The 24303-nt window shown below is 38.9% G+C and overlaps 1 protein-coding gene across 3 annotated transcripts in view; it reads left to right on the forward strand.

Moving 5' to 3' along the window:
* Positions 1-24303, forward strand: part of STAU2 (staufen double-stranded RNA binding protein 2) — a 168699-nt gene that overhangs the window by 33233 nt on the left and 111163 nt on the right. For all 3 annotated transcript variants that reach the window (XM_005150805.3, XM_034065075.1, XM_034065140.1), the window contains exons 6-7: positions 16823-16982; positions 21965-22072. In XM_005150805.3, the coding sequence (XP_005150862.1) occupies positions 16823-16982; positions 21965-22072 (268 nt within the window). The remainder of the gene's footprint in view (positions 1-16822; positions 16983-21964; positions 22073-24303) is intronic.

Consider the following 24303-nt stretch of genomic DNA (forward strand, 5'->3'; position numbering starts at 1 on the left):
TTCCTGTTGGTTTAAAACAGCAGAAACATCTGTTTGTCTTACGATAGTTTTCCCAAAAGAACAGTGGCAAGGGAGCTTGCAGGTGATGAGCTTTGCCATTGCCAGTAGCTATCAGTTTAGACAATGGTGATTAGTATGGTTGGCTTAAAAACAATATAAAAATTCCTTAAATGACAGAGGATATTTATTCCTGCAATAAAAATCTTTGACAGTTAATGTTTAATTTCCACAGTGTTTTAAATTATAAAAATACATGGAGTACCTGGGATCAGAAACCCCAGATTCTGCTGTGGAATCTATATAGACTCCTTAAATGCTGTCCCAAAACGATTTTTCTACAATCCCCTCACCCTATTATGGGATATTTCCACAGTGCTCACAAGATGGTGTTATGTGATGTGTCCTGGCACAGCTTGCTTGTAATCCTTCTGACAAACCCATCCACTACATTAATGGGTGCATTTAACCTATGAGGGATCAATAAAATGCATACTCTTAAGTGTATTTACAATATTACATTGAAAGCTGTTAAAATAATGCCATGTAGACTAAAAATCAAGCTGACAGAACAAAGAGCAAACATTTTGGGTAGTGTTCCCAGTACAGTGTTTCTTTGTTCTCCAAGTCAGTGCACTTACCTGGTATCATTAAAATCTCAGCCTTAGCTGAAGAGCCTCTAGATGCTTAACACTTTTCTTGCCTAAAATGTGATATGCAAGGCATGGCATTTTATGCTATTGCAATGTTCTAAACTGTTTTCACTTAAATAATTTTGTCAATGAGCTCTTGATCCTATTTGTACAGGAGCTCCTAAGCTCTAATACTTTGTTCTTAATATTTGTCTTCATTTTCCTTCAGGATATAGTGACCTCCTCAGATTAATTGCTTTCTTACTCTAAGAGAATTGCCCTATCCTTTTGTGGTCCTTAGCTCACATTTGGGGTGTTTCTCCTGAAGCTTCTTTCAGTGGACAGGGTTCTTTTGATTGTCAATATTCTCAGATCTTTCTTTGCGCTGGAGAAGGTACATCTGGCTCCAGATCTCTCTCCAAGTTTCTGCCATGACTTGTCTTGTTCTCACTTAGGCTGAAAACATGAAGACATGAAATATATATCCTCTTCATCTTTGGTTTCCTAATGTCTGTCTTTCAATACTGTTCTTCAGTTTGGGAGAGTTCCTGTAAACATTTTGATTCAGAGATTTTCAGAGCCAACAGCCTGCCCCAGCACCTTGTGAATCTCTTCAGTCTTTTGACTTTGCAACTCACTGGGTGTCCTTTCTCTAGATCTGGTTGTTTTAAGGCACTTTTACTTTCAGGATTGGACAGAAGACTAGCATTGGTGTTGTGTATAAATGTAAGCACTGATTTCAGAATGCTCCTCTAGGAGCAGGAACATTTTGGGTGTGTTTCTTTCTTTCCACAGTTAGCTTTTTATTCACTTTTATTTTTTCCCTGTACTTCTGCTGAGCTGTGGGTATTTCAGTCGAGAGATAGTGACATAGTGTGTTCAGTGGAAACAAGCCTGGGTGGCCTCCCTTTCTTGATATGGTCTTTCTGCTCTGTCCAGAACCTGAACACTGGTTACCAGTAAATATGTTCTTCCAGAACCTGAGCAGTGGTTACCAGTAAATACATTCTCTTTCCTTTGCCTGTTCTTTTTGGTAATTGTACAGGTGTACTGCTGTTAGAGCTCAAACATTAGTCTGGCAGGCTCTTGTGAGTTTCCTGAAGCAAGCAAGCAGAAAGAAGCTTAATGGCTAATTTATAACAGATTATAACTGAGTAAGATCTTATTGGAATCGTACTCTCTCCTAGTCCAAGGTCTTTGTCTCTTTTGAAGTAGAAGCTCTACCACAGGTTTGAGGAAGTACTGTGTTTTCTCAGGAAAGACTGAATGGAGTCTGAATGCAGAACTCACCAGCAACCACTGTTACATTTTCTCTTCAGGTCTTGTCTACAGTCAAGATTTTGGTGTCTGCTTCCGTGAAAGAAAGTACAATTAACACCTCTTCTGAAATGCTAATTACCAGGATTGTCTGAAGATCTGCTTATCTTTTTAGAATATCTTAGAGGAATGCCTGTTCAAGTTGGTCGTTGTCACACAAAGGATAGCTGCATTCACAGCATCAGATACTTTGGAACCATGATTTGTTTGGATAATTTGTTTCACTGAAATGGGGCTGAATCCCACAGTATTGTGATCAAAAGGGAAATAATCTCTGGAAATTCCAGAACCTAACCCAAAACTCTCCTAGCTTTTAGACAAGAGAGGGGAAAATGCAGGTTGATGACCTCACTGATTTAGATTCAAGTCACTGACATTAGTGTCAGTGAAATAGAAACAGGAATTCTTGACGAGGTGGACATCAGCAGCTGAACCTTAGTTCCATTCAGTAAAGGTAATCTCTCTACTGACCTTGTTTACTAAGTCAGAAATCCTAATAACCATTTTGGATACACAACAGAAGATTAAACTGGTTAGAAGGAATAGGGAAGGAGGGTGAGGCAGTGGGGTAGACCTGTATGTTTTGGCTGTCTGAGCTTAACGCTGGTGACTATAGGGTTTGAGTGTTTATGGGTAAGACTCAGCAGGAAGGCCCACAAGGCAGTTAGTAGTAGCCTGTTATAGATCATCCAACCAGGATGAAGAGGCAGCGAAAATACTCTATAAGCAGCTGGGAGAAGTCTCATAATTGCTAGCCCTTGTTCTCATGGGGGACTTCAGCTTACCAGATGTCTGCTGGAAATACAATACAGCGGAGAGGAAACAGTCTCGGAGGTTCCTGGAGTGTGTGGAAGATAACTTCCTGACACAGCTGGTGAGTGAGCCAGCTAGGGAAGGTGCCCCGCTGGACCTATTGTTCATGAACAGAGGAGGACTTGTGTGTGATGTGATGGTTGGAGGCCATCTTGAGCATAGAGATCATGAATGATAGAATTTTTGATTCTTGGAGAAGCAAAGTCAGGGAGGGGATTCTGCAGAACTGCTACTTTGGACTTCTGGAGGGCAGACTGTGGCATGTTTAGGACCCTGGTTGACACTGGAAGGCAGTCCTGAAGAGCTAAGGAGTTCCAGTATGTCCAGAAAGGCTGGCCATACTTCAAGAAGGAAATCTTAAAGGCACCAGAGCAGGCCATCCCCATGTGCTGAATGACATGCTAGTGGGAAAGAGGATTGGCCTGGCTGAACAGAGAGCTCTGACTGAACTCAGGAAAAAATTAGAGTTTCTGACTTTTGGAAGAAAGGGCGGGCAACTCAGGAGGGCTAAGAGGATGTCATGGGGCTATGCAGGGAGAAAATTAGAAGGATGAAGGCCCAATTAGAACTTAATCTGGCTACTGCCATAAAATAGAATTAAAAATGTTTCTGCAAATTCATTAGCAACAAAATGAGGACTAAGGGGAATCTCCACCTTTTATTGGATGTGGGGAGAAACAGTGACAATGGATGAGGAAAAGACTGAGGTACTTAATGCCTTCTTTGCCTCTGTCTTGAATAGGAAGACTATTTTTTTCTCAGTGTGCCCAGCCCCCTGAGCTGTAAGACAGGGACTGGGAGCAGAATCCATGGGGAAACGATCATTGACCTGCTACACCACTTAGACATACACAAGTCTATGGAGCCAGGTGGGATCCACCCAGGGGTACTGAAGGAGCTGAACTTGATGGATCTTAAAGGTGTTTTCCAACCTAAATGATTCTATGATTCTGTTCTAGCAGTCCTTGCTGTCTGTCCTCCATGTATTTTTTAGAGTCCCTGCTTTCTAGAATATGGTTACACTCTATCCTGTGTACATTTTCTACCAAGTCTGCAACTTATATTGTAATGTATTGATCCAACGTGATTCAACTTTTTTCCTTCATTAATATTCAGTACCTAATTTTACTCAGTGGACGAACTGACATGAGTCACTGAGCATTGGTGACTGATACTACTGCACCCTCATTGCATCACTTTTATGTTTTAATTAGCAATTTATTTATATTTAGTTGTCTTACAATATTTACATTGGTGTAAATCCATTAAAGTTTGAATATTGAAAGAGTATTGTATTTGCTATTCATGAGCAAGTTTCCCTAGGAAGTCTGCTCTTCTTATGCTTTTAAATAGAAAGGAATTAAAGCATGGAAAGACTTCTCCACTCATCCTTTTAGTTCCTGACCTTTTTGCCCCTTCCAAACTTCACTATGATGGATTAACAGATCCTTTCCCTTGCGTTTTGCATAAAGCTTCCTTCGTAAGACCATTCACATTATTTTCAGCATCCTGATAGGATTGGTGTAGGGCAACACAGACCAAGCTCTCTCTGTCTCACATTTTGTTTCTTTGAAAGTCTAATGGCACAGGTGGGAAGTTTTCTGGACAGAAGCTGTAGCTGGCCATGGTAGTAGGTTTTTCATAGGATGCAGAGATGATAACTAGCAAGGTAGGAGAGTGCATTCTCAGTTAATTGCACTCAGCTGCTGAGTGATTGCTCTTTAAGCTGGAATTCAGTGTGGTTTTAGAGTTTGTTAGGATTCTGGGATTCTGTGATTCTTACTTTTATTTGTTTAATTGCCAAGTTTAAAATTGCAAGTTAGTTTTTTTACTCCAGATAATGCAATTGAATGCCTATGTTTACATTCCTCCAAGTGGGAACAGAATATAGCCCAATATACACTAGTTATTTGAATTTAAGTTAATTTGGATGGTAAGAATCACACTGTGAGCTTTCTTGGGCCTTCTTCCTCTGTGGAATTTTAGGTTAATTAATTCTTATGAAGTCCTCGGCCTGAGATGATTTTGTTAGTAAAATTTTTATTAGCATTATATTACCAGTATAAATATATGATAAAACTAAATGAGGTACTTCATTCTTTCGTTCGCTTGGTCTCTAGGTGGCAAGTGACATGATTTTTTTTTTTACATGAGTTTCTTATGTAGAAAGAAAATGATGTTGTAGTCAGATATGCAACACTGTTTATGTTCTTTTCCTGTAATGGATATTTGGACAGCATTCTCAGTAATCACTCTGCATGCTTGTAAAGATTAGTGAGTAATACAGTTCATGGGAAATTTTATGAGCTGAAGTAGATAAGAGTCTGAGATGTTTGTCTTCTGAATGTCTGCTTATCCTCTAAGCATACAGTGTACATCGCAGCTTCATTATGTTTTCCCTTTTATTCTTATTGTACTTGTTTTTATGGCATGGAAAAGAACATTTCATTTTTCCTTGTATTAATCTTTTCCTCCTTGCCATCCACTATCTCCATTACAACATTGTCCACTTGACATTATCCAATGCCTTAAACTCTGGAGGCAGTATTCTTGTTATGTCCTTATATTATTTATGCTATTTTTGCAGTCAAGAATAAGTTGAAGTTGTGTTGACCATTTTCGTTACTTAGTTATTCAGTTGACAGATAAAAATACTTCTTCAGAGGCATGTAATGTTTCATTCTGTGCTCTCTTCTTGATTTTGATTGTTGTTTCTCATTTGTTTTTTCTCTTAGTCTGCAGTGTATGGGACTTTGGAAAGTTCATCTCATGATTTCTATTTCCCTAGTTGTTTTTTTTTTTCCTCTTTTGTTGCTCTTAGCCTTTCCTTCTTTTCCTCTTACTCTCTAGCACTATTTTCTTTGCTTTTTTTTTTTTTTTTAAGGTATTTGGGCTGGTTTTGAGTCCCTTCTGGCACTTTGAAAAGTGTCCATTTCTAAACTTTTAAGGTTTTACACTGAGGGAGAGAGAGCAAAAAAAGTGGAAGGAGAGATCTGAACCTGCTGTGCATGGAAACATCTCTTTATAGCTAGTGTTGCAATATGTTTGCTGTATTACCTGTTAGATTAATCCATGACTGTTAAAATGTTTAACTTAAAATGTCTGTAGTTTTCTGTTATTTTTTTTTCTAATTACTTTCGAGGAGCAAGTGTTTTTGCTTATTGAAGTACATATTTGCTGCAAATGGTAAGCAAAGTAGTGGTACATGTACCGAGTAAATACTGAAATACTTATTACAGTAAAATATCTGTACTGAGCAACTTGGAATTCAGAGATACAGTGATGTGGCAATGTTATCATCTTGTCATCACAAATTCTCCTGGAAAGAGTCCACATTAGATAATGTTATGTTAAAGTGAATCCCCCTCCGTTTTGTTCTTTTTACTCAGGAATGCTTCAGTATTGTGATCCTGAAATCATGAGTCAATTTTTCTGATTAAGATAGTCATACTGCTTGAAGGAACTGCATAGTCTCTAGCCTAGGAAAAAAAGAAAGGAAAAGGGAATCATTAACTTCATGAAATACTCCCCACTCAGCACAAAGTTTAAAAGAAATTATAAATAAAGACATGCAAGTAAAAGAGGATAAAATTCACTACGAAGTTACTGTATTCTAAAGGTAGATTATGTCTGACTAATGCGTTAACTTTGTGTGTTATGTGTTAACTTATTTTTTAGGTAAAGAGAACAAAGCAAATGTTGTATTTGTGAGATTCAGTTAAGCGTTTTAGAGCATTAGATAAGGATACCGTTTTCATTAAAGTGAAGGAAATGGAAGAATTTGTATAAGAAATGCAAGGTGGAAAAGGAGAAGAAAAATAATCAGCAGTATTGAAAGTCAAACTTGGAGGGAGATGTATTTAATACAGATCTTTCAGTTTTAGAATCAAACTTTTTAATTTTTTTGTTAAAGGTGTTTGCACAAAAAGTAGGAAAAAGTTCGTGTGATGTTGAAGGCTCAGTTGCTACACAGGAACATCAAGATATGTCAGGAAGAGTTGGATGATCATGAGGACTGACATTAGAAATGGGGTGAGACTAGACTTTCCAGTATAAAATGTAAGATGAAGACCGTAGGCACTAGTAGCACTAGCTCAGTTGTCACCTGAGTTATTCAGCTGGAAATCACAGAACAGGATTTTTATCTAATTGTTAATTATTTGTAAGTTAAACTAAGAACAGCTGATGTGATTGAACCAGAGGAGAGGCAAGTGATTTTTAAGATGGGTTGAGCAAGATACTTGCAGTAAAGATCTATAAATATTGCTAATACACAGAGCACTGTTAGCCTTTCATACAGGATATTTTCTACCATTCTTGACTCTCATATTTAAGAACAGGAGCAAGCATAGGGAAGGGCTATGAAGGATTATCAGGATAGTGGGTAGCCTTTTGTACAGAAGACTTCTAAACTATCTTGACTTGTTCCCTTGCAAAAAAGAAGGCTGAGGGAATGGGAAAGCTCACCTTAGAAGGTAAATATAACAAAAAAGTGAGCTATATAAGTTAAAGGATAGTATTGACACAGAAACAAAAGTATAGCCAACCTGAGTATTAGGAGATTCCAAAGTACCAACTCAGTGTCTAGATCATATTCCCAGCAGAAGCACTGTTTTCTAATAAACCTTAATAAAGAAGATTGCATTATGCAGTTGCCTGCAAATCATGGATCTTGAGTGTTTAATGCAGGATTTGCTTGCAATCTTACATTTGAAGTAGAAAGGGTTTGGGGTTTCTGTGTCTTAAAATAGGAAGCATCTTTGTTATGTTTTCTCATTATTTTAAAAAAAATTACAGATGCTTTCGAATCTCTCTCAGTTAGTACATTTCCATCACATGGTTATTCTTCACAATTCTTACATGGTCAGTTAAATATTTTATTGTGTAGTGGCTTTCTACAACCAGGTCAAAATTGATTTCATAAACTGATCATAGCAAATATTATATAGAGAAAGAATATTGAATAATTCAGAATTAATTAATTTTAAAGATTCAGATTGTAGTTTAAAACCATCTTTCTAATGAAGGATGATTGAGGGCAAATATACATGAGTTTTCATTTTTTAAAATCTTGCCTATGTAGCTGAGGGGAGGTCAGTATTAGAAAGGTGAAAACAGTCATAGGCTATTTAAATAAATCAGCTGAATAGAAATTTCAGATTATCCTTCCATCTAATAACAGATGTCTGTGGCAAAAAAAAAGCTGCATAGTTCCTTGTCTTGCTCCCTTTACATTAAGAATGCTTTTGGAGGGTGTGAGGGTAATCTAGAAGAGGACAGCCAGACTTATTCAGGGATAATGGACTGTGGTTCTCAAAAGGAGTACTTGGAAAAGAGAGCCTCTTTGTTCCCAGGTGTTGTTGTGGACCTGCTGAAAGAACCAGGAGGTGGACTGTATGAAGACAAAAGTGACTGAACTGGATATTTCCTTCTTCAAAACATAGAACTCACATCTGTAAGAAATGCACGTGGCTAATGGACTGCTTAGAAAAATCGGGCATGGCAAGGGAACAGCTGCACTAAGCAACTTGCTCCCCTAGAGGAATTCCAAATGTTGTGGAGAAAAAGTTATTCACAGCAAATGCAGTTTTGTACTCCCCTGCGCAGTCTGTGGCTCTTTATGCCTCCACTTGTGAAGCTCACAGCATTCTCCTGGTTAAACAGTCTCAGCAGGGCTGCCAGCTTTATTGAGTTGGTATGGAAGAGGAGCCGGGGGAAAAAAGCACAGAAAATGACCCTTTCAGCACAGAGCTGGCATCTGAAGAATGACTTTCCCATTCAATGTTGTGTCTTGTGTTTTAGCAGCCCTCACCTTTGCCAGAATGGTCCCTATTCCTCTTCACTTTGCATTAAGAAATGGGAATGGGGTAATGCTTCCTATGACACTTGTATAGTGGGGAAGTAATTGGGTTTGTTTGTTCTTTTTTACATAGGTGGAGAATATACTGGCCATTAGAATTTAGACAAAGTCTCACTGGAGTTTTTAACAGTGAAAAGGAGGCTAAATCTAAATAAATCTCCTGGTTCCCATGAGCTGCAGCTTGCACTTATGTTTTTTTTCCCCCTTCTAAGAATATAGTAACAATATTTATCAAAAACATTTATGCCATTGAGGAATCCAGAGAAATGCAGGAAATGCAGTATGAACACATAACGTATGTACTAATACTTTATTTGTCTTTGTGTGTGTGGATTTGATGGCCAAAAAGGAAGAGGCCCCAAGGGCTCCTTAGTATGCAATTAATATTTTGGCTAGAAAAGCAGCAGATTGTTTCAGTATGCTTACATGTTATGACATCATATTCCAGTAAAATTATAATGAACAGAATTTTTGTTTGTCTCTGTGGCAAACCAAAATGAGTTTTCTAATTGTCAACAGACTTTGGTGATTTATTTAATTATAGTGGCGCCCGCTCACACCAACTTAGTTAAGGTCTGTCAGCATTTCTGTTATGAACCCCTATTTTTAGTGGTTTATAAGTAGTTGTAAATATTTGCTCATTGCTGAAACTTGGCATTCCAGGTCACAGTCATAGAGCAAATGTCCTTTTTCGGGTTGACTATTCTAAAGTGATACCAACAACTTTAGCTAAAAAGTTGTTTTCTGATGCTACAAAACTGAGAGGGAATGAATAGAACCTGTTTTCCACACCTCTTTTCTGAGGGTTCTTCTTAAGAATCTCAAATGTCCAGAAAAGCCAGATAGAAATTATCTTGTTTTAATAGGTTATATGTGACTGGTTGTTACAGTAGTATCCTTTATCACTTTTGTTTGTTTGTTTCATTCGAATTGAATGTATTGTTTCATATGTCCTTTCATTGTCTTCTGGTTTTGTAGTCTGTCATTTGGCTGTGTCTGTCCAGAGTGTGCCAGTATCACCTGGGAATACATTTTACATAGGAATTTTATCCAAAGGAAAGTCTTAGCCTTTGGAGCTGCTGTGTAGAATGCAGAGAGGTGTGTAGTCTTTAAATGTGGGTAGTTGAAAAACTTTTAGAAACCTAAAGCCTCTGAGAAGTGTTGCTGTTGGAAATCCAGACTGCTTCAGTTCTGTGGCTGAACAGTGTCAGAGGGGTAAAGGAGCATAGGACTGATGTGTAGGAGTTCTTGTGATGGAAAATGTACTCAAAGAGTTGTGGTCAACAGTTCAATGTCTGGCTGGAGATCAGTAACGAGTGGTGACCCTCAGGGATCAGTGTTGGGACCAGTCTTGTTTAATATCTTTGTCGCTGACGTGGACAATGGAATTGAGTGTGCCCTCAGCAAGTTTGCCGATGACACCAAGCTGTGTGGTTCTGTTGATACGCTAGAGGGAAGGAATGCCATCCAGAGGGACCTTGACACACTTGTGAGGTGGGCTGATGCCAACCTCATGAAGTTTAACCATGCCAAGTGCAAGGTCCTACACCTGGGTGGGAGCAATCCCAGGCACAGCTACAGGTTGGGCAAAAGGAAATTCATGGTAGTCCTGCAGAGGAGGACTTGGGGGTGTTGGTCAATGAGAAAATGAACATGAGCCAGCAGTGTGCACTCACAGCCCAGAAAGCCAACCGTATCCTGGGCTGCATCAAAAGGAGTGTGACCAGCAGGTCGAAGGAGGTGATCCTGCCCCTCTACTCTGCTCTTGTGAGACCTCACTTGGAGTATTCTGTGCAGTTCTGGTGTCCTTAACATCAAAAGGACATGGAACTGTTGGAACAAGTCCAGAGCAGGGCCACGAGGATGATCAGGGCACTGGAGCACCTCCCATATGAAGATAGGCTGAGAAAGTTGGGGCTGTTCAGCCTGGAGAAGAGAAGGCTGCGTGGAGACCTCGTAGCAGCCTTCCAGTATCTGAAGGGGGCCTACAGGGATGCTGGAGAGGGACTATTCGTTAGGGACTTTAGTGATAGGACAAGTGGTAACGGGTTCAAACTTAAACAGCAGAGGTTTAGGCTGGATCTAAGGAAGAAATTCTTTACTGTAAGGGTGGTGAGGTACTGGAATGGGTTGCCCAGGGAGGTAGTGAATGCTCCATCCCTGGCAGTGTTCAAGGGCAGGTTGGATGAAGCCTTGGGTGATATGGTTTAGTGTGAGGTGCCCCTGCCCATGGCAGAGGGGTTGGAACTAGATGATCTTAAGGTCCTTTCCAACCCTAACTATTCTATGATTCTAATATGTTATTGCATAACAGCAAATTCTGTGTAAACATTTCCAAGATTGTTAATGTTTTCAGTCCTTTTTAGTAACTCAAATGTATATTGGGAAGGTTTGTTAATGATAAGTGGTAGATAGATAATCTTAAATTTGCATGGAGTTGTTCCTTACATGAGCGTCCATCTTCAGGATGCAGAATCATTCTGTATTAAAACTCAGTTTAATCATCGCACTGTACTTTCAGACTGTAATATTATGATCACTTTTAAGGAGTCTGTTAATACTGACTCTGTCTTCACCCTTGAGACGAGGAGGATGTTCTGTTAGACATGTTCCATGTTGTAGAAAAGCCAGTATCCTCACAGATTTAGTTCATTTTCTGAGCATTTCAGGTGCTCCTTTGCACTTTCCTGGCAATGTTTATATTATCAGTGCTCTTCTAACTCTGCTTGAGGCCAAGCAGAGCAAGAAAAGTTTAATCAAAACCATGTAAAAGCCTAATCATTCTGCCAATGCCAAAGAGCTGCATGGGGCTCTAGAGCCACAGGCTGAATATCATTTTTCCATATTATCACATAAATAGCTCCCTAAACACTCTTTAAAAGAAAAGGTGGAGAGGGGGGAGGCAAAAAGTGGGGGCCTGCTGTAGGATCTGAGTTTATGTAGTGAATTAAGGTTCATGTGCTTTCCTCCTTTGCCTGTAATTGAGAGAAAGGTAGGTCTAGTAACTCAATAAGAAATCAGAACTTCTGATGGATATTGTATTTTCTCTAAGCCTAGGTAGTTTCTAAAAGCACTACTACTTCTCTTTTTATTTGAAGAGGATTGTGAAGTAATGAGGTGTTACGTGCTGTCAAGGTGCCTACTGCTTTTGCATGACAGAGCTTATCCTGTGCTAAGATGCAGCTAACAGAGTTAGCAGTTTCAGGCTGTAGCTGTAGAGCTGAGAACTTCTGGGGTGGTGGGAGGGGTTCTGGGAACTCTTTGAGGAACTTGAAGGTGCCTGTTGGTGAGGGGAAAGGATAACTTCAGGAGGCTGTGGCTTCTAGCAAGCTGTAGCAGCAGCCCACCAGCTCTGTCAGCTAGTTCTGATCAAAAGTTGCACTGAGCTTTTGTTTCAGAGAGGGTCAATCTCTTTTTCAGGGTGCTGACTGATGACTGCTGAACATGAGCCAACTTGTGCCCAGGTGAACAAGAAGGCCAATGGCATCCTGGCCTATGTGAGAAATAGTGTAGCCAGCAGGGAGGTGATCATCCCCCTGTATTTGGCATCGGTGAGGTTTCGCCTCAAATCCTGTGTTCAGTTCTGGGCCCCTCACTACAAGGGAGACATTGGGGTGCTGGAGCGGGTCTAGAGAAGAACAAAGAAGCTGGTGAAGGGTCTGGAGAATAAGTCTTACGAGGAACGGCTGAGGGATCTGGGGTTGTTTAGTCTGGAGAAGAGAAGGCTCGGGGGGGAGCTTATTGCTTTTTACAGCTACCTGGAAGGAGGATGGAGTGAGGAGCTGGTCTCTTCTCCCAAATAACAAGTGATACAACAGGAGGAAACAGCCTCACACCAGGGCACAAGCAATCCAGGTTTCTTTAGTGCACCAATGACAACATTCTAACATAGGTGGTTGAGGAATCAGTGAGCATGGGCACTGCTGCTGGAGCTCATACTTTCAAAGAACTGGTCAGAGATGTGAAATCTGGAGTCAGTGCAGTGACCATGAGATTAGTGGCAGGATATTGAGAAGAGAGAACAAGGCAAATGTAACAGATCACAAACTGGACCTCAGAATAGCAGACTTAGGTCTCTTCAGAGACCTGCTTGGAAGAATCTCAGGGGATATGCTCCTGAAGAGAGGAGTCCAGGGAAACTTGTCAAGATTTACCTCCTCCAAGGTCAAAAGTGGATTAACTGTCCATCACAGCGTGCAGGTAGTCAAGTGAAGGCAGCAGGAAACTTGCATGGATGAACAAGGAACTTCTGTCTAAACTCAAACAGGATTTGTGACCCAGGTGAGGTGACCGATGGTGAATGTAGAAATGCTGTACAAGTGATGGACTTAGGAAAACTGAAGTCCATCAGAAGTTGAGTCTCAAAAGGGATGTTAAGGGCAACAAGATGAGCTTCTACAGCAGCAGAAGGAAGACTAGGGACCACTGTTAAGTGGGATAGGGAACCTGATAATCATGGAAAAGATAGTGGTATTCAGAGTGCCTTCATCTTAGTCTTTACTGATAAGACTGGCCTTCAAGAGTCCCATGTCCCTGAGACCAGCAGGAAAGTCTGGAGCAGGTAGGACTTGCTCTTGATGGAGGAGGATTGGGTTGGGGAACATTTCAACAAATTGGACAGGTCTATGAGGCCTGATGGGATGCATCCATGAGTGCTGAGGGAGCTGAATGATGTCATAGTGATGCCACTTCTGATTATCTTTGAAAGACTGCTGTCATTAGAGAGGTTTCTGAGGACTGGAAAAAAGCAAATTTCACGTCTGTTTTCATGAAGGGCAAGAAGGAGGATGTGGGAAAATAGTAAGTCTGTCAGCCCCACTTCATTCTCTGAGAAGATTATGGGGGAAATCGTCCTGAAAACTGTTTCTCACCATATTAAGAATGACAGATGACTGTAAGCAGTCATCATGTATTTAAGAGGGTAAGATTGTGCCTGACAAATCTGATAGCCTTATACAGTGAGATGACAAGCTCAGTGGATGAAAGGAGGGGAACAGATGCTGTTTATCTTGACTTTATTAAGGCTTCTAACACTGTCTCTTATCCTCCTTGACAAACTCATGAAGTATGATTTGGATAAATGGACAGTGAGGCAGTTTGAAAACTGGCTGAACTGCCAGGCTCAAAGGGTTGTGATTAGTGGCATAAAGTGTAGCTGGAGGCCAGTCGCTAGGGGTGTGCTCCAGTGATCAATACTGGGGCTAGTACTGTCTAATATCTTCTTTAATGATCTGGATAATGTGGCAGAGAGTACCCTCATCAAGTCTGCAGATGGTACAAACCTGGGAGGAGTGGCTGATGCACCAGAGGGTTCTTCTGCCATCCAGAGGGACCTCAACAGGCAGGCGAAGTGGATTGACAGTAAATTCATGAAGTTGAATGAAGGGTAATGCAAATCCCTGCATCTCAGCAGGAATAACCCCATACATTACTGCACAATGGAGGATAACTGGCTGGAAAGCAGCTTTGCAGAAAAGGACCTGGGAATCCTGGTGGGTACCAAGTTAAACATGAGCCAGCAATGTGCTGTTGCAACAAAGGTGGCCAACAGCATTTTGGACTGCATTTAGAAGACAGTTGTCAGCAGGTTGTGGGAAGTCATCCTTCCCCTCTGCTCAGCCCTGGCGCTGGGTCCAGTTTTGGGGTCCCCAGTACAAGAGAGACATGGACAAACCAGTGCAAATTTGGTGAAGGCTATAGGGTGATTAAAGGACTGCAGAATCTCTCTGAGGAGAGAATGAGAGAGCTGGGACTGGTTAGCCAGAAGAAAAGGTGCAGGTGCAGTGTAGAGCAGCAAGGGACAGACAGCTCGAAGTCAGCTGTGGAAGAAGTGGAGTTGGTGGTGACTATGAAGCTTTTCAGTATTCTTACTTTGATTTTAAATAAATGTAATATTTTTCACTTTGGAAATACAGATTGACCTATGTTTGTTGTCAAAGGACTCTGCCTGAGTCTTAGTTTTAAATTCTTTCAAGGTATTATTTACATCTATTGCCTGCATATTCTCTAAATATCTTTTTAATATTCCCTAAAACAATATTGCAAACCAAATAAGACCAATAAACCAAAGGAAAATGTTGATATGGGAAGCATTTTATGTCAACTCACTAAGTGAAGGGAAAGAGTGAAATTCTGCCTTTCACTTGAAAAAAATTGCATTATTTTTGAAGTAAATCTCAGTCTCAGGCCACTGTACTTTTTGTTGTAGATTTTGCCACATTGATAGTGTCTTGGTATTCTGCACCTTTTAGAAGCAAAGGGAGGCACAAGGTGAATGCTGTATGTCAGAAGCAATGAAGGACACAGTGGAGTGGGATGGAAATGAAACTTTGGTTTGACAGCTGCTTTGTTAATGAGTGGCACCATAGTGTTTGGATTTCATTATGCATATAGGGCCTTTGTAATGTTCTTCCAGAAAGAGTGGTCAAATACTATAAGGGGCTGCCCAGAGATGTTGTGGAATCTTTGTTATTGGAGATATCCACATTACCCTGGATAATGCCTGAATAAGGCAAGTGTAACTTCAGAGGCTGACACTGCTTTGGGTGCTGTGTTGGACCAGATAACCTCCAGGAGCCTTTCCAACCTGAGTTATTCCATAATTTTATGAAAATGTGACATAAGCAAATGCATTTCCAGGTCTTTATAATTCCCTGTAACTGTGTTAAAACTGTAAACAGGAAAGCAAATACCCACTTTTAGCATGTCGTAAAGGCAACTTAGCTCACCCCTCCAAGGCCCTATAGCCAGAGGCTTGTTGGAGCCAGTGTTACAGTTTTGCCCTTTCCAAATAATTGTATTTTTAGAATTAGGGACAAAGTTCAGGGACACTGAGACTGGAGTGCTTATTTGGGTTTGAAGTGTGCTGCTAATACCTTTTTGTCTGGTAATTGCAATAAATCAGTTACAATTATTAATGAAAAGTCAGGAAGTCTTCATATGAAAAATTCATATGTCAACAGATGAAAATAGAGGGAGGAAGCTTTAATAAGAATCCTTTAAGAGGAAGAAGGAAAATGTAATACTCTGTTCTGTCTTCAGATGATTCTAGTTTTGTTGTGATGGACCTAGCTTTTGCCCATGCTTTTGGAATCCTGGGCTTTTTTACAATGCCATAAAATATATACAAGTTATTTGTCAGAAATGAAATACCATTTCTGATAGGCATGTATTTTTCTAAGGACTAAATCTCTGGTGTGTAAGAAAAGCCTTTGTTTGAGGAAGGAGCACAGGCAGACTAGACTACAGAGTATGAAGAATATTCGCTTTATGTAGAATATAATTAGAGAACTTTTTGGAAATGTTCTCTTAAAAGATTATAATTTTAACAGTGATTAGAACTAATTGTCTGTACTGAATTGCTTTTAATGAGTCTGGGGCTGGTGGTGGAATACTTCTTTTCAGTAGCTATTGCTTATGTGGAGAAGTTTTTACATTTGTAGTTGTCAGAGTGCTGTGACAGGACCTCCCAGACTCAAGAATGGCATTACATCGCCTTCTTCATTTCCTGATAGTGAGAGACAGGTTTCAGGGTAGTGAGTATGGGTTGGGTTAGCTATTATTATTATTGAAAATAGAGATGTGGAATTGATGATATGAATAAAGGTACTGTTTCCTTCGAGAAATAGTATCTGTGCTGGTTCATAGGAAAATAGGGTTTTTTTTTGCTTTATCTGTCTTTCGGTGCCTTTCAGTCAGATGTACTCAGAAAATCAAACGCTGCCATTATATTCGGAAATCTTTTTATAGGATGGGAAAAAAAAAAAAAGAAAAACAATGTGGGTGAGCTGAGCTACACCAACAGGTTTCAAATGAGAGACCTTGCAGTGCTTCTTCCTCCGTGCCTTTCCTGTGGGACAGGAGTTGTCTCCCAGGCGTGGCTTACACTGGAACTTTCAGTTCCCCTTAGGTTTAATCTTCTCAAGACTCAAACCAAGATGAGAGCAGAGCTGGGCAGCTTGGCTGAAGTATAGTAGAGCTCATTGCAGAGCCCTGCAAATGTGGGTGAAGAGCTGGTTGCCATGTAGGAGATGCTGTCAGAGTTACTGATGGCCCTGCTGACGAACAGACCATATATTTGAGCGTTAGGTCTTACTCTGTGAGAAAAGATAACATTTCATTCTTAACCACTGCTCCATATTACATAAGATTGATGGTTAAAATTCATAACTTGTATTGTTTTCTTTTCGTGACTTCTTTCTAGGTATCACTGCCCAGTGCCTAAAATTTTCTATGTCCAGTTAACTGTTGGCAACAGTGAGTTTTTTGGTGAAGGAAAGACTCGTCAAGCTGCTAGACATAATGCTGCAATGAAGGCCCTTCAAGCTCTCCAGAATGAGCCTATTCCAGAAAAATTACCTCAGGTTTGTGTCAGAATCTTCACATTAAGACACCAAATCAAGCAATTTAATTGCCATTTTTTCAGTGTTTAATTTTTAATGTTTTTTTCTTACTAATCTCAGTAATTAGAAAAATAATACTGACAAATTGTTACTGTTTTTTTCTTCATAACAGCACATCTAAAATGGAGCTAGACTTAAGTAACAAAAATAAATAGGGATTTTAAAGGTGGGATTGTAAGCAGTGGCTAAGTAAAAAATAAAATAAAAATGAAATAAAATTTTTGAGATTATACCAGAAGTGGAGAAAGTGTCTGTTTAATCAGTGGCTTCATGGAGAATTAATTAATAATCTTAAATATGTGTTGTGCCATGAATATGATATTTACAGTTGAAATTACTTGTGCCCAATGTACTCCAGAACCTGACTGAGCTCACTGGCAGCTACTGGTCATCCATCTGATAGGTTTAGGCTTTTAGCCACTTAGTACCTTTTTAAATAGCTAGCTTTCTCACTGCTGTGTTGTAAGGGATGTATATTGCTGCTTAAAAATTAAAATATTGCATCATACTTTAAAAAATATGTATCACAAAAATTATTGTCAAAATAATCTTTGCAAGTTAAAACGACAAATATAATAAAATTTCTCAGTCAAATAAGTCAAAATGAATGCATAAAGAGACAATCTTCTTATTTTGTACACTTTTTCTGATGGTGCCTGTTGAACTCCTGTGCACAGCATGAAACATTACTAATGGTGCCTTCAGTGTCTTGTGTGAGTAGTGAGAGTGTAGAGTTTTGAGCTATGTTTTAAGAATGGAAATAATCTTCTATAATGAAAAAAATCTTTGTTCTTTCTGCATCACCCTGCATCTACATCCTTCTTTTGATCCAAAGAGAGTTTGACTCACCCCTTTGTTTTGCTGCATTATTTTTTAGGATCAGGATATACTCTTCAAAATCATTTACTAGAATTAATATTGATTTTATTTTAAAACAGGAAAACTATTAAAAAAGAATATGTAAAGTCTTAGGAGGAATCCCTGTTTCCTTTCTCACTGTTAATTCCCTTCATTTCTCTTTTGGTTTCTAGTCAAACATATTGGTTGATAACGAATCCATAGCACAAACCTGGCTGGGAATTTCATATTATTGAAGCAAATTTTTAGCTCAGCATATTCTTAGTTTTAAAAAATTGTATGATTAATAATATATTTTATCAAAAGAATTTTTGAATTCAAGATATCCATTAGTTGGAAAGGAAATGAAACCACTAAGTGGTTAGGATGTTAAGTAGTAGACAGAAGTAAGTATGTAACATCAATATGGACCTGCTTTATATACTGAGTTTTCACAGCCCATGTACATATGCAATTTACCTAGCAAAGGTGATAAAATCTCTTATTAACATTCTTGCCTAATTGGTTCTGTTTGGTGCCTATTTCCATCAGTGTCTGTTAAGATGTGCAAGCTTTTCGAAAATGCAGTCCTGGAAAATTGAGTCTCCTAAACTCTTGTGGCCTGCTGTAGTGTTGCCTCTCTCATGAGCTCATGAAATAATTTCATTCTTCTCTTCAGCACCATAAGTTGTGCATGTAAACCAATTCAAATTCATAGTTAGCTGTGAGAAAAATAGGGTAGACAGGAGACAATACTGTAGATTAGCTGAGACATTCACACTGTACTTGTAGAACCTGTAGGAGCTCTCTGAGTTTCTGGTACAGCAGTTGAAGACCACTTGGAATATGGTAGGATCGCAGTACCAGCTGTCTGTACGTAGGAGACCGTCAACTCCTCAGTGGCTTGGTTATGCTGAGAGTAGAGGGAGTTAATAATGAAAAAACTGCTCTGTTACTTCATGTGTTAGAGGTGTAGGTGGCTGGAGAAGGCTGGAGGCAATGCCATGCCTAGGTCATGGTGGAGTACAAATTGCTGCAACATGTGTTGTGCATAGCTCTTCAGAGAACTGGAGATTGGTTAAAGTAGAATTTAAGTGTTTCATGGTGCCAAGGTTCAGCCTCCTCCCTGCTTCTGGTCATGTGAAGTTTGCACAGGGCTGCTACATGGTGGTGGGATAGGCCATTGCCATGGGACATGGGCAAGCTCAGTAACACTCTGCTTCCTTAAGCGGAATTGACCCACTTGGTCAGCCATGGAAGATGATTGATTCACCATTCCTCAAACAGCATGCATGGATAAGGGCCAGTACACATTAGAGTCTGGCTGGCCTCAATTATGTGACTAGATTTAGCTTATTTCTTCTTCAGTCACTGCCACTGTGCTTCCAGGGAGAGCAGAGAGTAGAGCAAGGACAGACCTGGTAATCTAGGCCTGCGTCCCATTAGTAACTCAGTAAATTTTACTGGAATGGGATCTGTGGAAAATAACACAGTAAATATATGGATTTACCTTTTGGCTTTCATAGCTATGTTTAAAATATAGCCTTCTATGTATTCTTGGTTTTGAGATACCCTTTTCCTTCCTTTATTTAAAAAAAACTTAGTTAAGGCTAAAATCTTTTATCCATATTAAACCACTAAAAAGAGTGTTGCCATCTGAATACTTCATTGCGCAAACGTGTAGAAGAGCATAGTGGGAGCAGAAGCAATCAGCAAACAGGGCAGGGTTACAGGTGGATATGAACCTGCTTTCATGAAAGAGGTATTGTGTGCCTGCCAAAGCACCTCTGTTGTTTCATAAATGTAAGCTAAGAAAGGCCTTACAATTAAAGTGTCACTTGTGGAATGAGGATCAAATTTAAATCCAGAATGCTTGAGACACTCCTGAACATACTTTGTCTTCCTTGGGGAAGTCACATGACATCACATGTGGCTTGAAAGATTATTGCTCAGTACTAAGGTCTAAAACTTAAAATCTATGGTTCTTCCTATTCTTCACCCATGGTTAAACTCTCACTGAGTTTGGTGGAGAAATACGCAAAGATACAGTATAAATTTAAGGGCAGAAGGGACCATATGGGATTTTGTGGACTGATGTGTTTGTATTAATCGTGAAATTTTAAACTTCTACAATAGACTCTACATATCTGATTAAGCTAGAATATAGCTAGAAAGCCTAAACATTCTTAACTTAAAGCCTTGGTGACAGTTCAGTGGGTTTTATATTATTTTATGTAAATTATGTAAATTATTCACCATTTCAAAGATAATTTGCAAAGTATTTCTTCTAAATTCACTTAGCCTCATTTTCTATCTATTTGGTATTTTCTTGTCTTTGCTAAATGTAACAAGCAGACATCAAAAATCTCTCCCCCATATACATTTACAAATTTTGCTTGAGCAATTTTGAAGCTTTTTATAGAGGAGATTATTTCCACACTCTCTCAGGGTAAAGTTGGGGTTTTTTTAGCAGTACTTCATCCTTGTAGCTTTTTTATCAGATTTTCAGCTTATCAGTGTCCATTATAAAATACAAGTGTAATTGAATACAATACTGGGTAAGATTCTCCCTTAGGTTCTTCCAGACTAATAGTAATCCACTGTTTACATTTGATACTCTTCATATTCCTCCCCCCTCCCCCAATATTTTTACTTTTAAGTATTGTCCCTTTGATTCTGTTTAGATCATCTTTCTCAGTGAACCTAATCAATGCTTTGCCTGTCCTGTAGATAATGACCTACATTCTTGATTTAAGTGGTACTTTACTTTTCATTATATGAAATGAGTAGAGGTCCTACATAATTTAATTCTAACTACCCTTGTTACTGCTTTGCTCTGTACCCTGTTTTTTTCAGGAGGTATGTCCTGGGATTTTAGTTTTGTATATAGCTCCAGATTAATGCTATGGATTGAAATTGCTCTTTCAGACTCAGGATTTTGAAGTCATTTAGTGAGACATAAAGTGCTCCCAGTCTGCATGCTGTAGCTGACTGCTGGATTTTTGGATCTGAATTATTTTAGAGATTAATATATAAAGAGTTAATTAATGGTAGATAAAAGGTTGATAAATTCCATTGTTAAGATGAAGAACCCAATGCTTTTAAATGTTATTTTATAACTTTGGTATCTGCATTGTGCAGCTACGTTGGGGGCTGAAGATTTAGATCAGACTTTGTTATGTAACATGGGAACTCTGCAGGAATCCACCTAATTTAGGCCAAGTTTCTTTGATGTTTACCTCCACTAATAAAAAATTAGGAGCCTGGCCAAGGTTACATGGGTGTTGAAAGATCTCAGTTTGAAACATTCAGAGCTTTGGAGTCTGAAAGTAGCTGAAAGTGAAACCTTTGAGAACTAAGGAAGATGTGGCCTGGGGAACAAACACCTAAAGGTAGTGGCTGTAAGAAGGCAATAACTCTTTCACTAGTGTTTGTCTGAGAAAAACAAGACTTACCTAAAGTGTAAAGCTGAATTATAGGCAGGATAATGTTTGCATGTGCCTTTTGTTGTTTTATTTCTTAGCCTCTCTGTTTGTTATGTTCCTATGGATAAATAAATAATGTTCTGTGTTGAGCAAGCTGTTCTCTGTCACTACCTTTTCACACTGGTCATAACTCCCACAGGGAAGTTGATAGAGGGGCCGTTAACCAGCTGGACCTGCTGAGGACACCTGTAACCTGGTGACCTAGTCAAAGCATGGGGGTGATTCACTGAATTTCTTCTGAGAGAAATACAGTCCTCTGTACTTCTTCCTTGCTTGAAAGCACTATCCACAGAGAGTCTGTTTGATCCTCATGTTTGACAGAAGTGTGTGTCGCATGGTTATTATCCATGTCATTATTAACACTAAAAACCATAGAAGGTATTTTGCCACCTATAATTAATTTATCAATTAATGTGTATGTGTTTATTATGAAGCATAAGTGCATTATATATAGCTTCACAGTTAGTGGGTGTCTGATAATGCGGTGCTGCGATGAATGTACAAAAGGCTGATATACAGCATGACAGGAGGTCTCAAAAGTCTGAGAAATCAGGGAAGAAGCATACTGTATTTTTCCATCTTCTAAAAATTGTAGTATAATAATGTATTCTTCATTTTCAGAATGGAGAAACAGGAAAAGAATCAGAAGAAGATAAAGATGCAAACAAGTCTGAGATCAGTGTAGTGTTTGAAATTGCTTTGAAGCGCAATATACCCGTCAGTTTTGAGGTATGTGTTACTTGTGTGTTTGCTAAGAAAGAATTAAATGTGCCCCTACAACTCAACACGGTTAACAATACATTATGAATATTACATTTGAATTAATGCAAACTGTAAATAAAAAAGACATTAGTGTATCAAAGTCTAAGACTGAGTTTTTACTATTAAACTAGATGTTCTTTCAGGATATAAGAGACCTAATATTTGATTGCAAATGGGTGCATGGCAGAAAGACCATTCATGGATCTGCTGTGGGATTGGTATCAGTAGCCACATCAGTAGCCACACTCAGTCTGATTGGAAATAATCTTCAAAACAGTCAGCCAAAGTCTTTGCTTTAACTGTTGGCATTCATACACTTTAAAAGTTCCCACTGAGACATTTTTCATCTGATGGTCTGGTTTCAGAAAGCCTTGAGTATCTTTTTATCTGTTTGATTCCTTATCTATTTCTACTTATGACTGCATGATTTTTTTTCTCATTTAATATGATTTTATCTGAGAATCTGCTTCTGACACCTTTGTTTACCTTAAGTAATAAAGAATATTTGGAATAGCTCCAATTCTATCAATGAACTAACTACAGGAGAATAGCAGCAGGAAAATTTTTTCTGTTGAGAAAGTTCTTATACAAACTGGTTGTAAAAATCCAACGTTGTTGTGGTAGGAGCCACCACACTTCAAGCTCGGGGTTTTTTTCCCTTTTTGTTTTTCTCTGTAATGCAGAAAATGCAGATGTAAGTGGCACTTTAAGGTTTTATATTTCTGGGGTTTGTTTTACATTTAAACTGAGTAATGGCCAATGTTAAATGAGATATTTGGACCTTAGAGATCTGAGAAATCCCTCGGAAGGTAAGAGATATAAGGAATATTGGTTTTGACTAAGGAATTCCTCATTATAACAAATGCTACATGCTTCATATGTATGGTCTATGTGATATAGAGTAATTAAAAAGTTAAGAGAATGTAAAATCTGGAGGATAAAACTGGGGTGTCTGGGGGTATTGATTTCAATTTGCAACTACATATAAAGAACATAACTCTTCTATAAGATCAGGCATAATGGAAACACATGCCTGTGTTTCAGAAAGGAAGCTCATAATTAATGTTTCAGTTTTCACACATCATTTTCTTTCTTGAGCATTTAGAAAGTATTTTGAATAGTTCCATACAAATCATTACACTAAACTGCAAGGAGGTGTATGGTCATGTGTCAGAGAATACCTTGGAGATTGGAAAGTAAAAAGGGATAGTGCTTCGGATGTCTTCTTAATTTTATTCCTTTTTTCAGCTTATTTAAGGGAGAGCATTTGGCAAATAGACAATGAAGGCAGAGATAACTTGGTATAAGAAAAGTCTGACATGTCACTTGCCAAAAAACATTACCAAAATTGAAAAAAAAAGTAGTTTCTTGTTCTCCTGACAGGTTTTGTATTATTTTCTGCCCTTATATCTAGTATAGGTAACATTCTTGATAGTTTCGGTTGAACTTGGTACTGGCTTATCTTTCAATAAAAATACTTAACAGTTGTGGGTAATCCCCAGGATCTGATGTTTCTGATAGGATTTTGTTTACAAATGGTCTTGTGTTATTCCAGGCAGGCATCAAAGCATTCTCTGATATTACTCTTGACATTTTGTGTGTGTGTGTGTGTGTGTGATAGCTATAAAATGATCTGCCTTTTCTTCGTCTGACAAAGCTTTAGCAAATGTTCCAACAGTGCTGTGTTATGCAATGAAGCAGTGGCCATAAAGATATGTAAAGTTCTATGTAAACATGTCCTCAGAATTGCACAAGAAGTGGAAAATAGCAAGAGCATGCAGAACCTTGTGGGTTTCTTCTGTCTACCCTGTTTCATATAATATGGCTAGTTTTAATTGACTAGGAACTTTAGGATGAGTTTTAAGGAATTTTTATTTATTAAATTATTAACTAAAATAAAAGCATTAGATTTTGACAAAGAACAAGCTTTACCCCATACTTATCACTGCTGCATCCTTAGCTAACCTTTTAATCATGCTCCTTTTTAAGTCAAAACACAGCTCCTCTAAGGCATTTGTGGAGACACTTAAGGCCAGGCTGGATGTGGTTCTAAGCAACCTGATCTAGTTGAAGGTGTCCCTGCTTATGGCAGGAGGATTGGACTAGGTGGTCTTTGAAGGTCACTTCTAACCCAAATCATCTTATGATTCTGTGATTCTCAGTGAACAAATTCTAAGGAGGGGTACAAAACTGATTGC

The sequence above is a fragment of the Melopsittacus undulatus genome, chromosome 1, assembly GCF_012275295.1.
Source record: "Melopsittacus undulatus isolate bMelUnd1 chromosome 1, bMelUnd1.mat.Z, whole genome shotgun sequence".
NCBI lineage: Eukaryota > Metazoa > Chordata > Aves > Psittaciformes > Psittaculidae > Melopsittacus > Melopsittacus undulatus.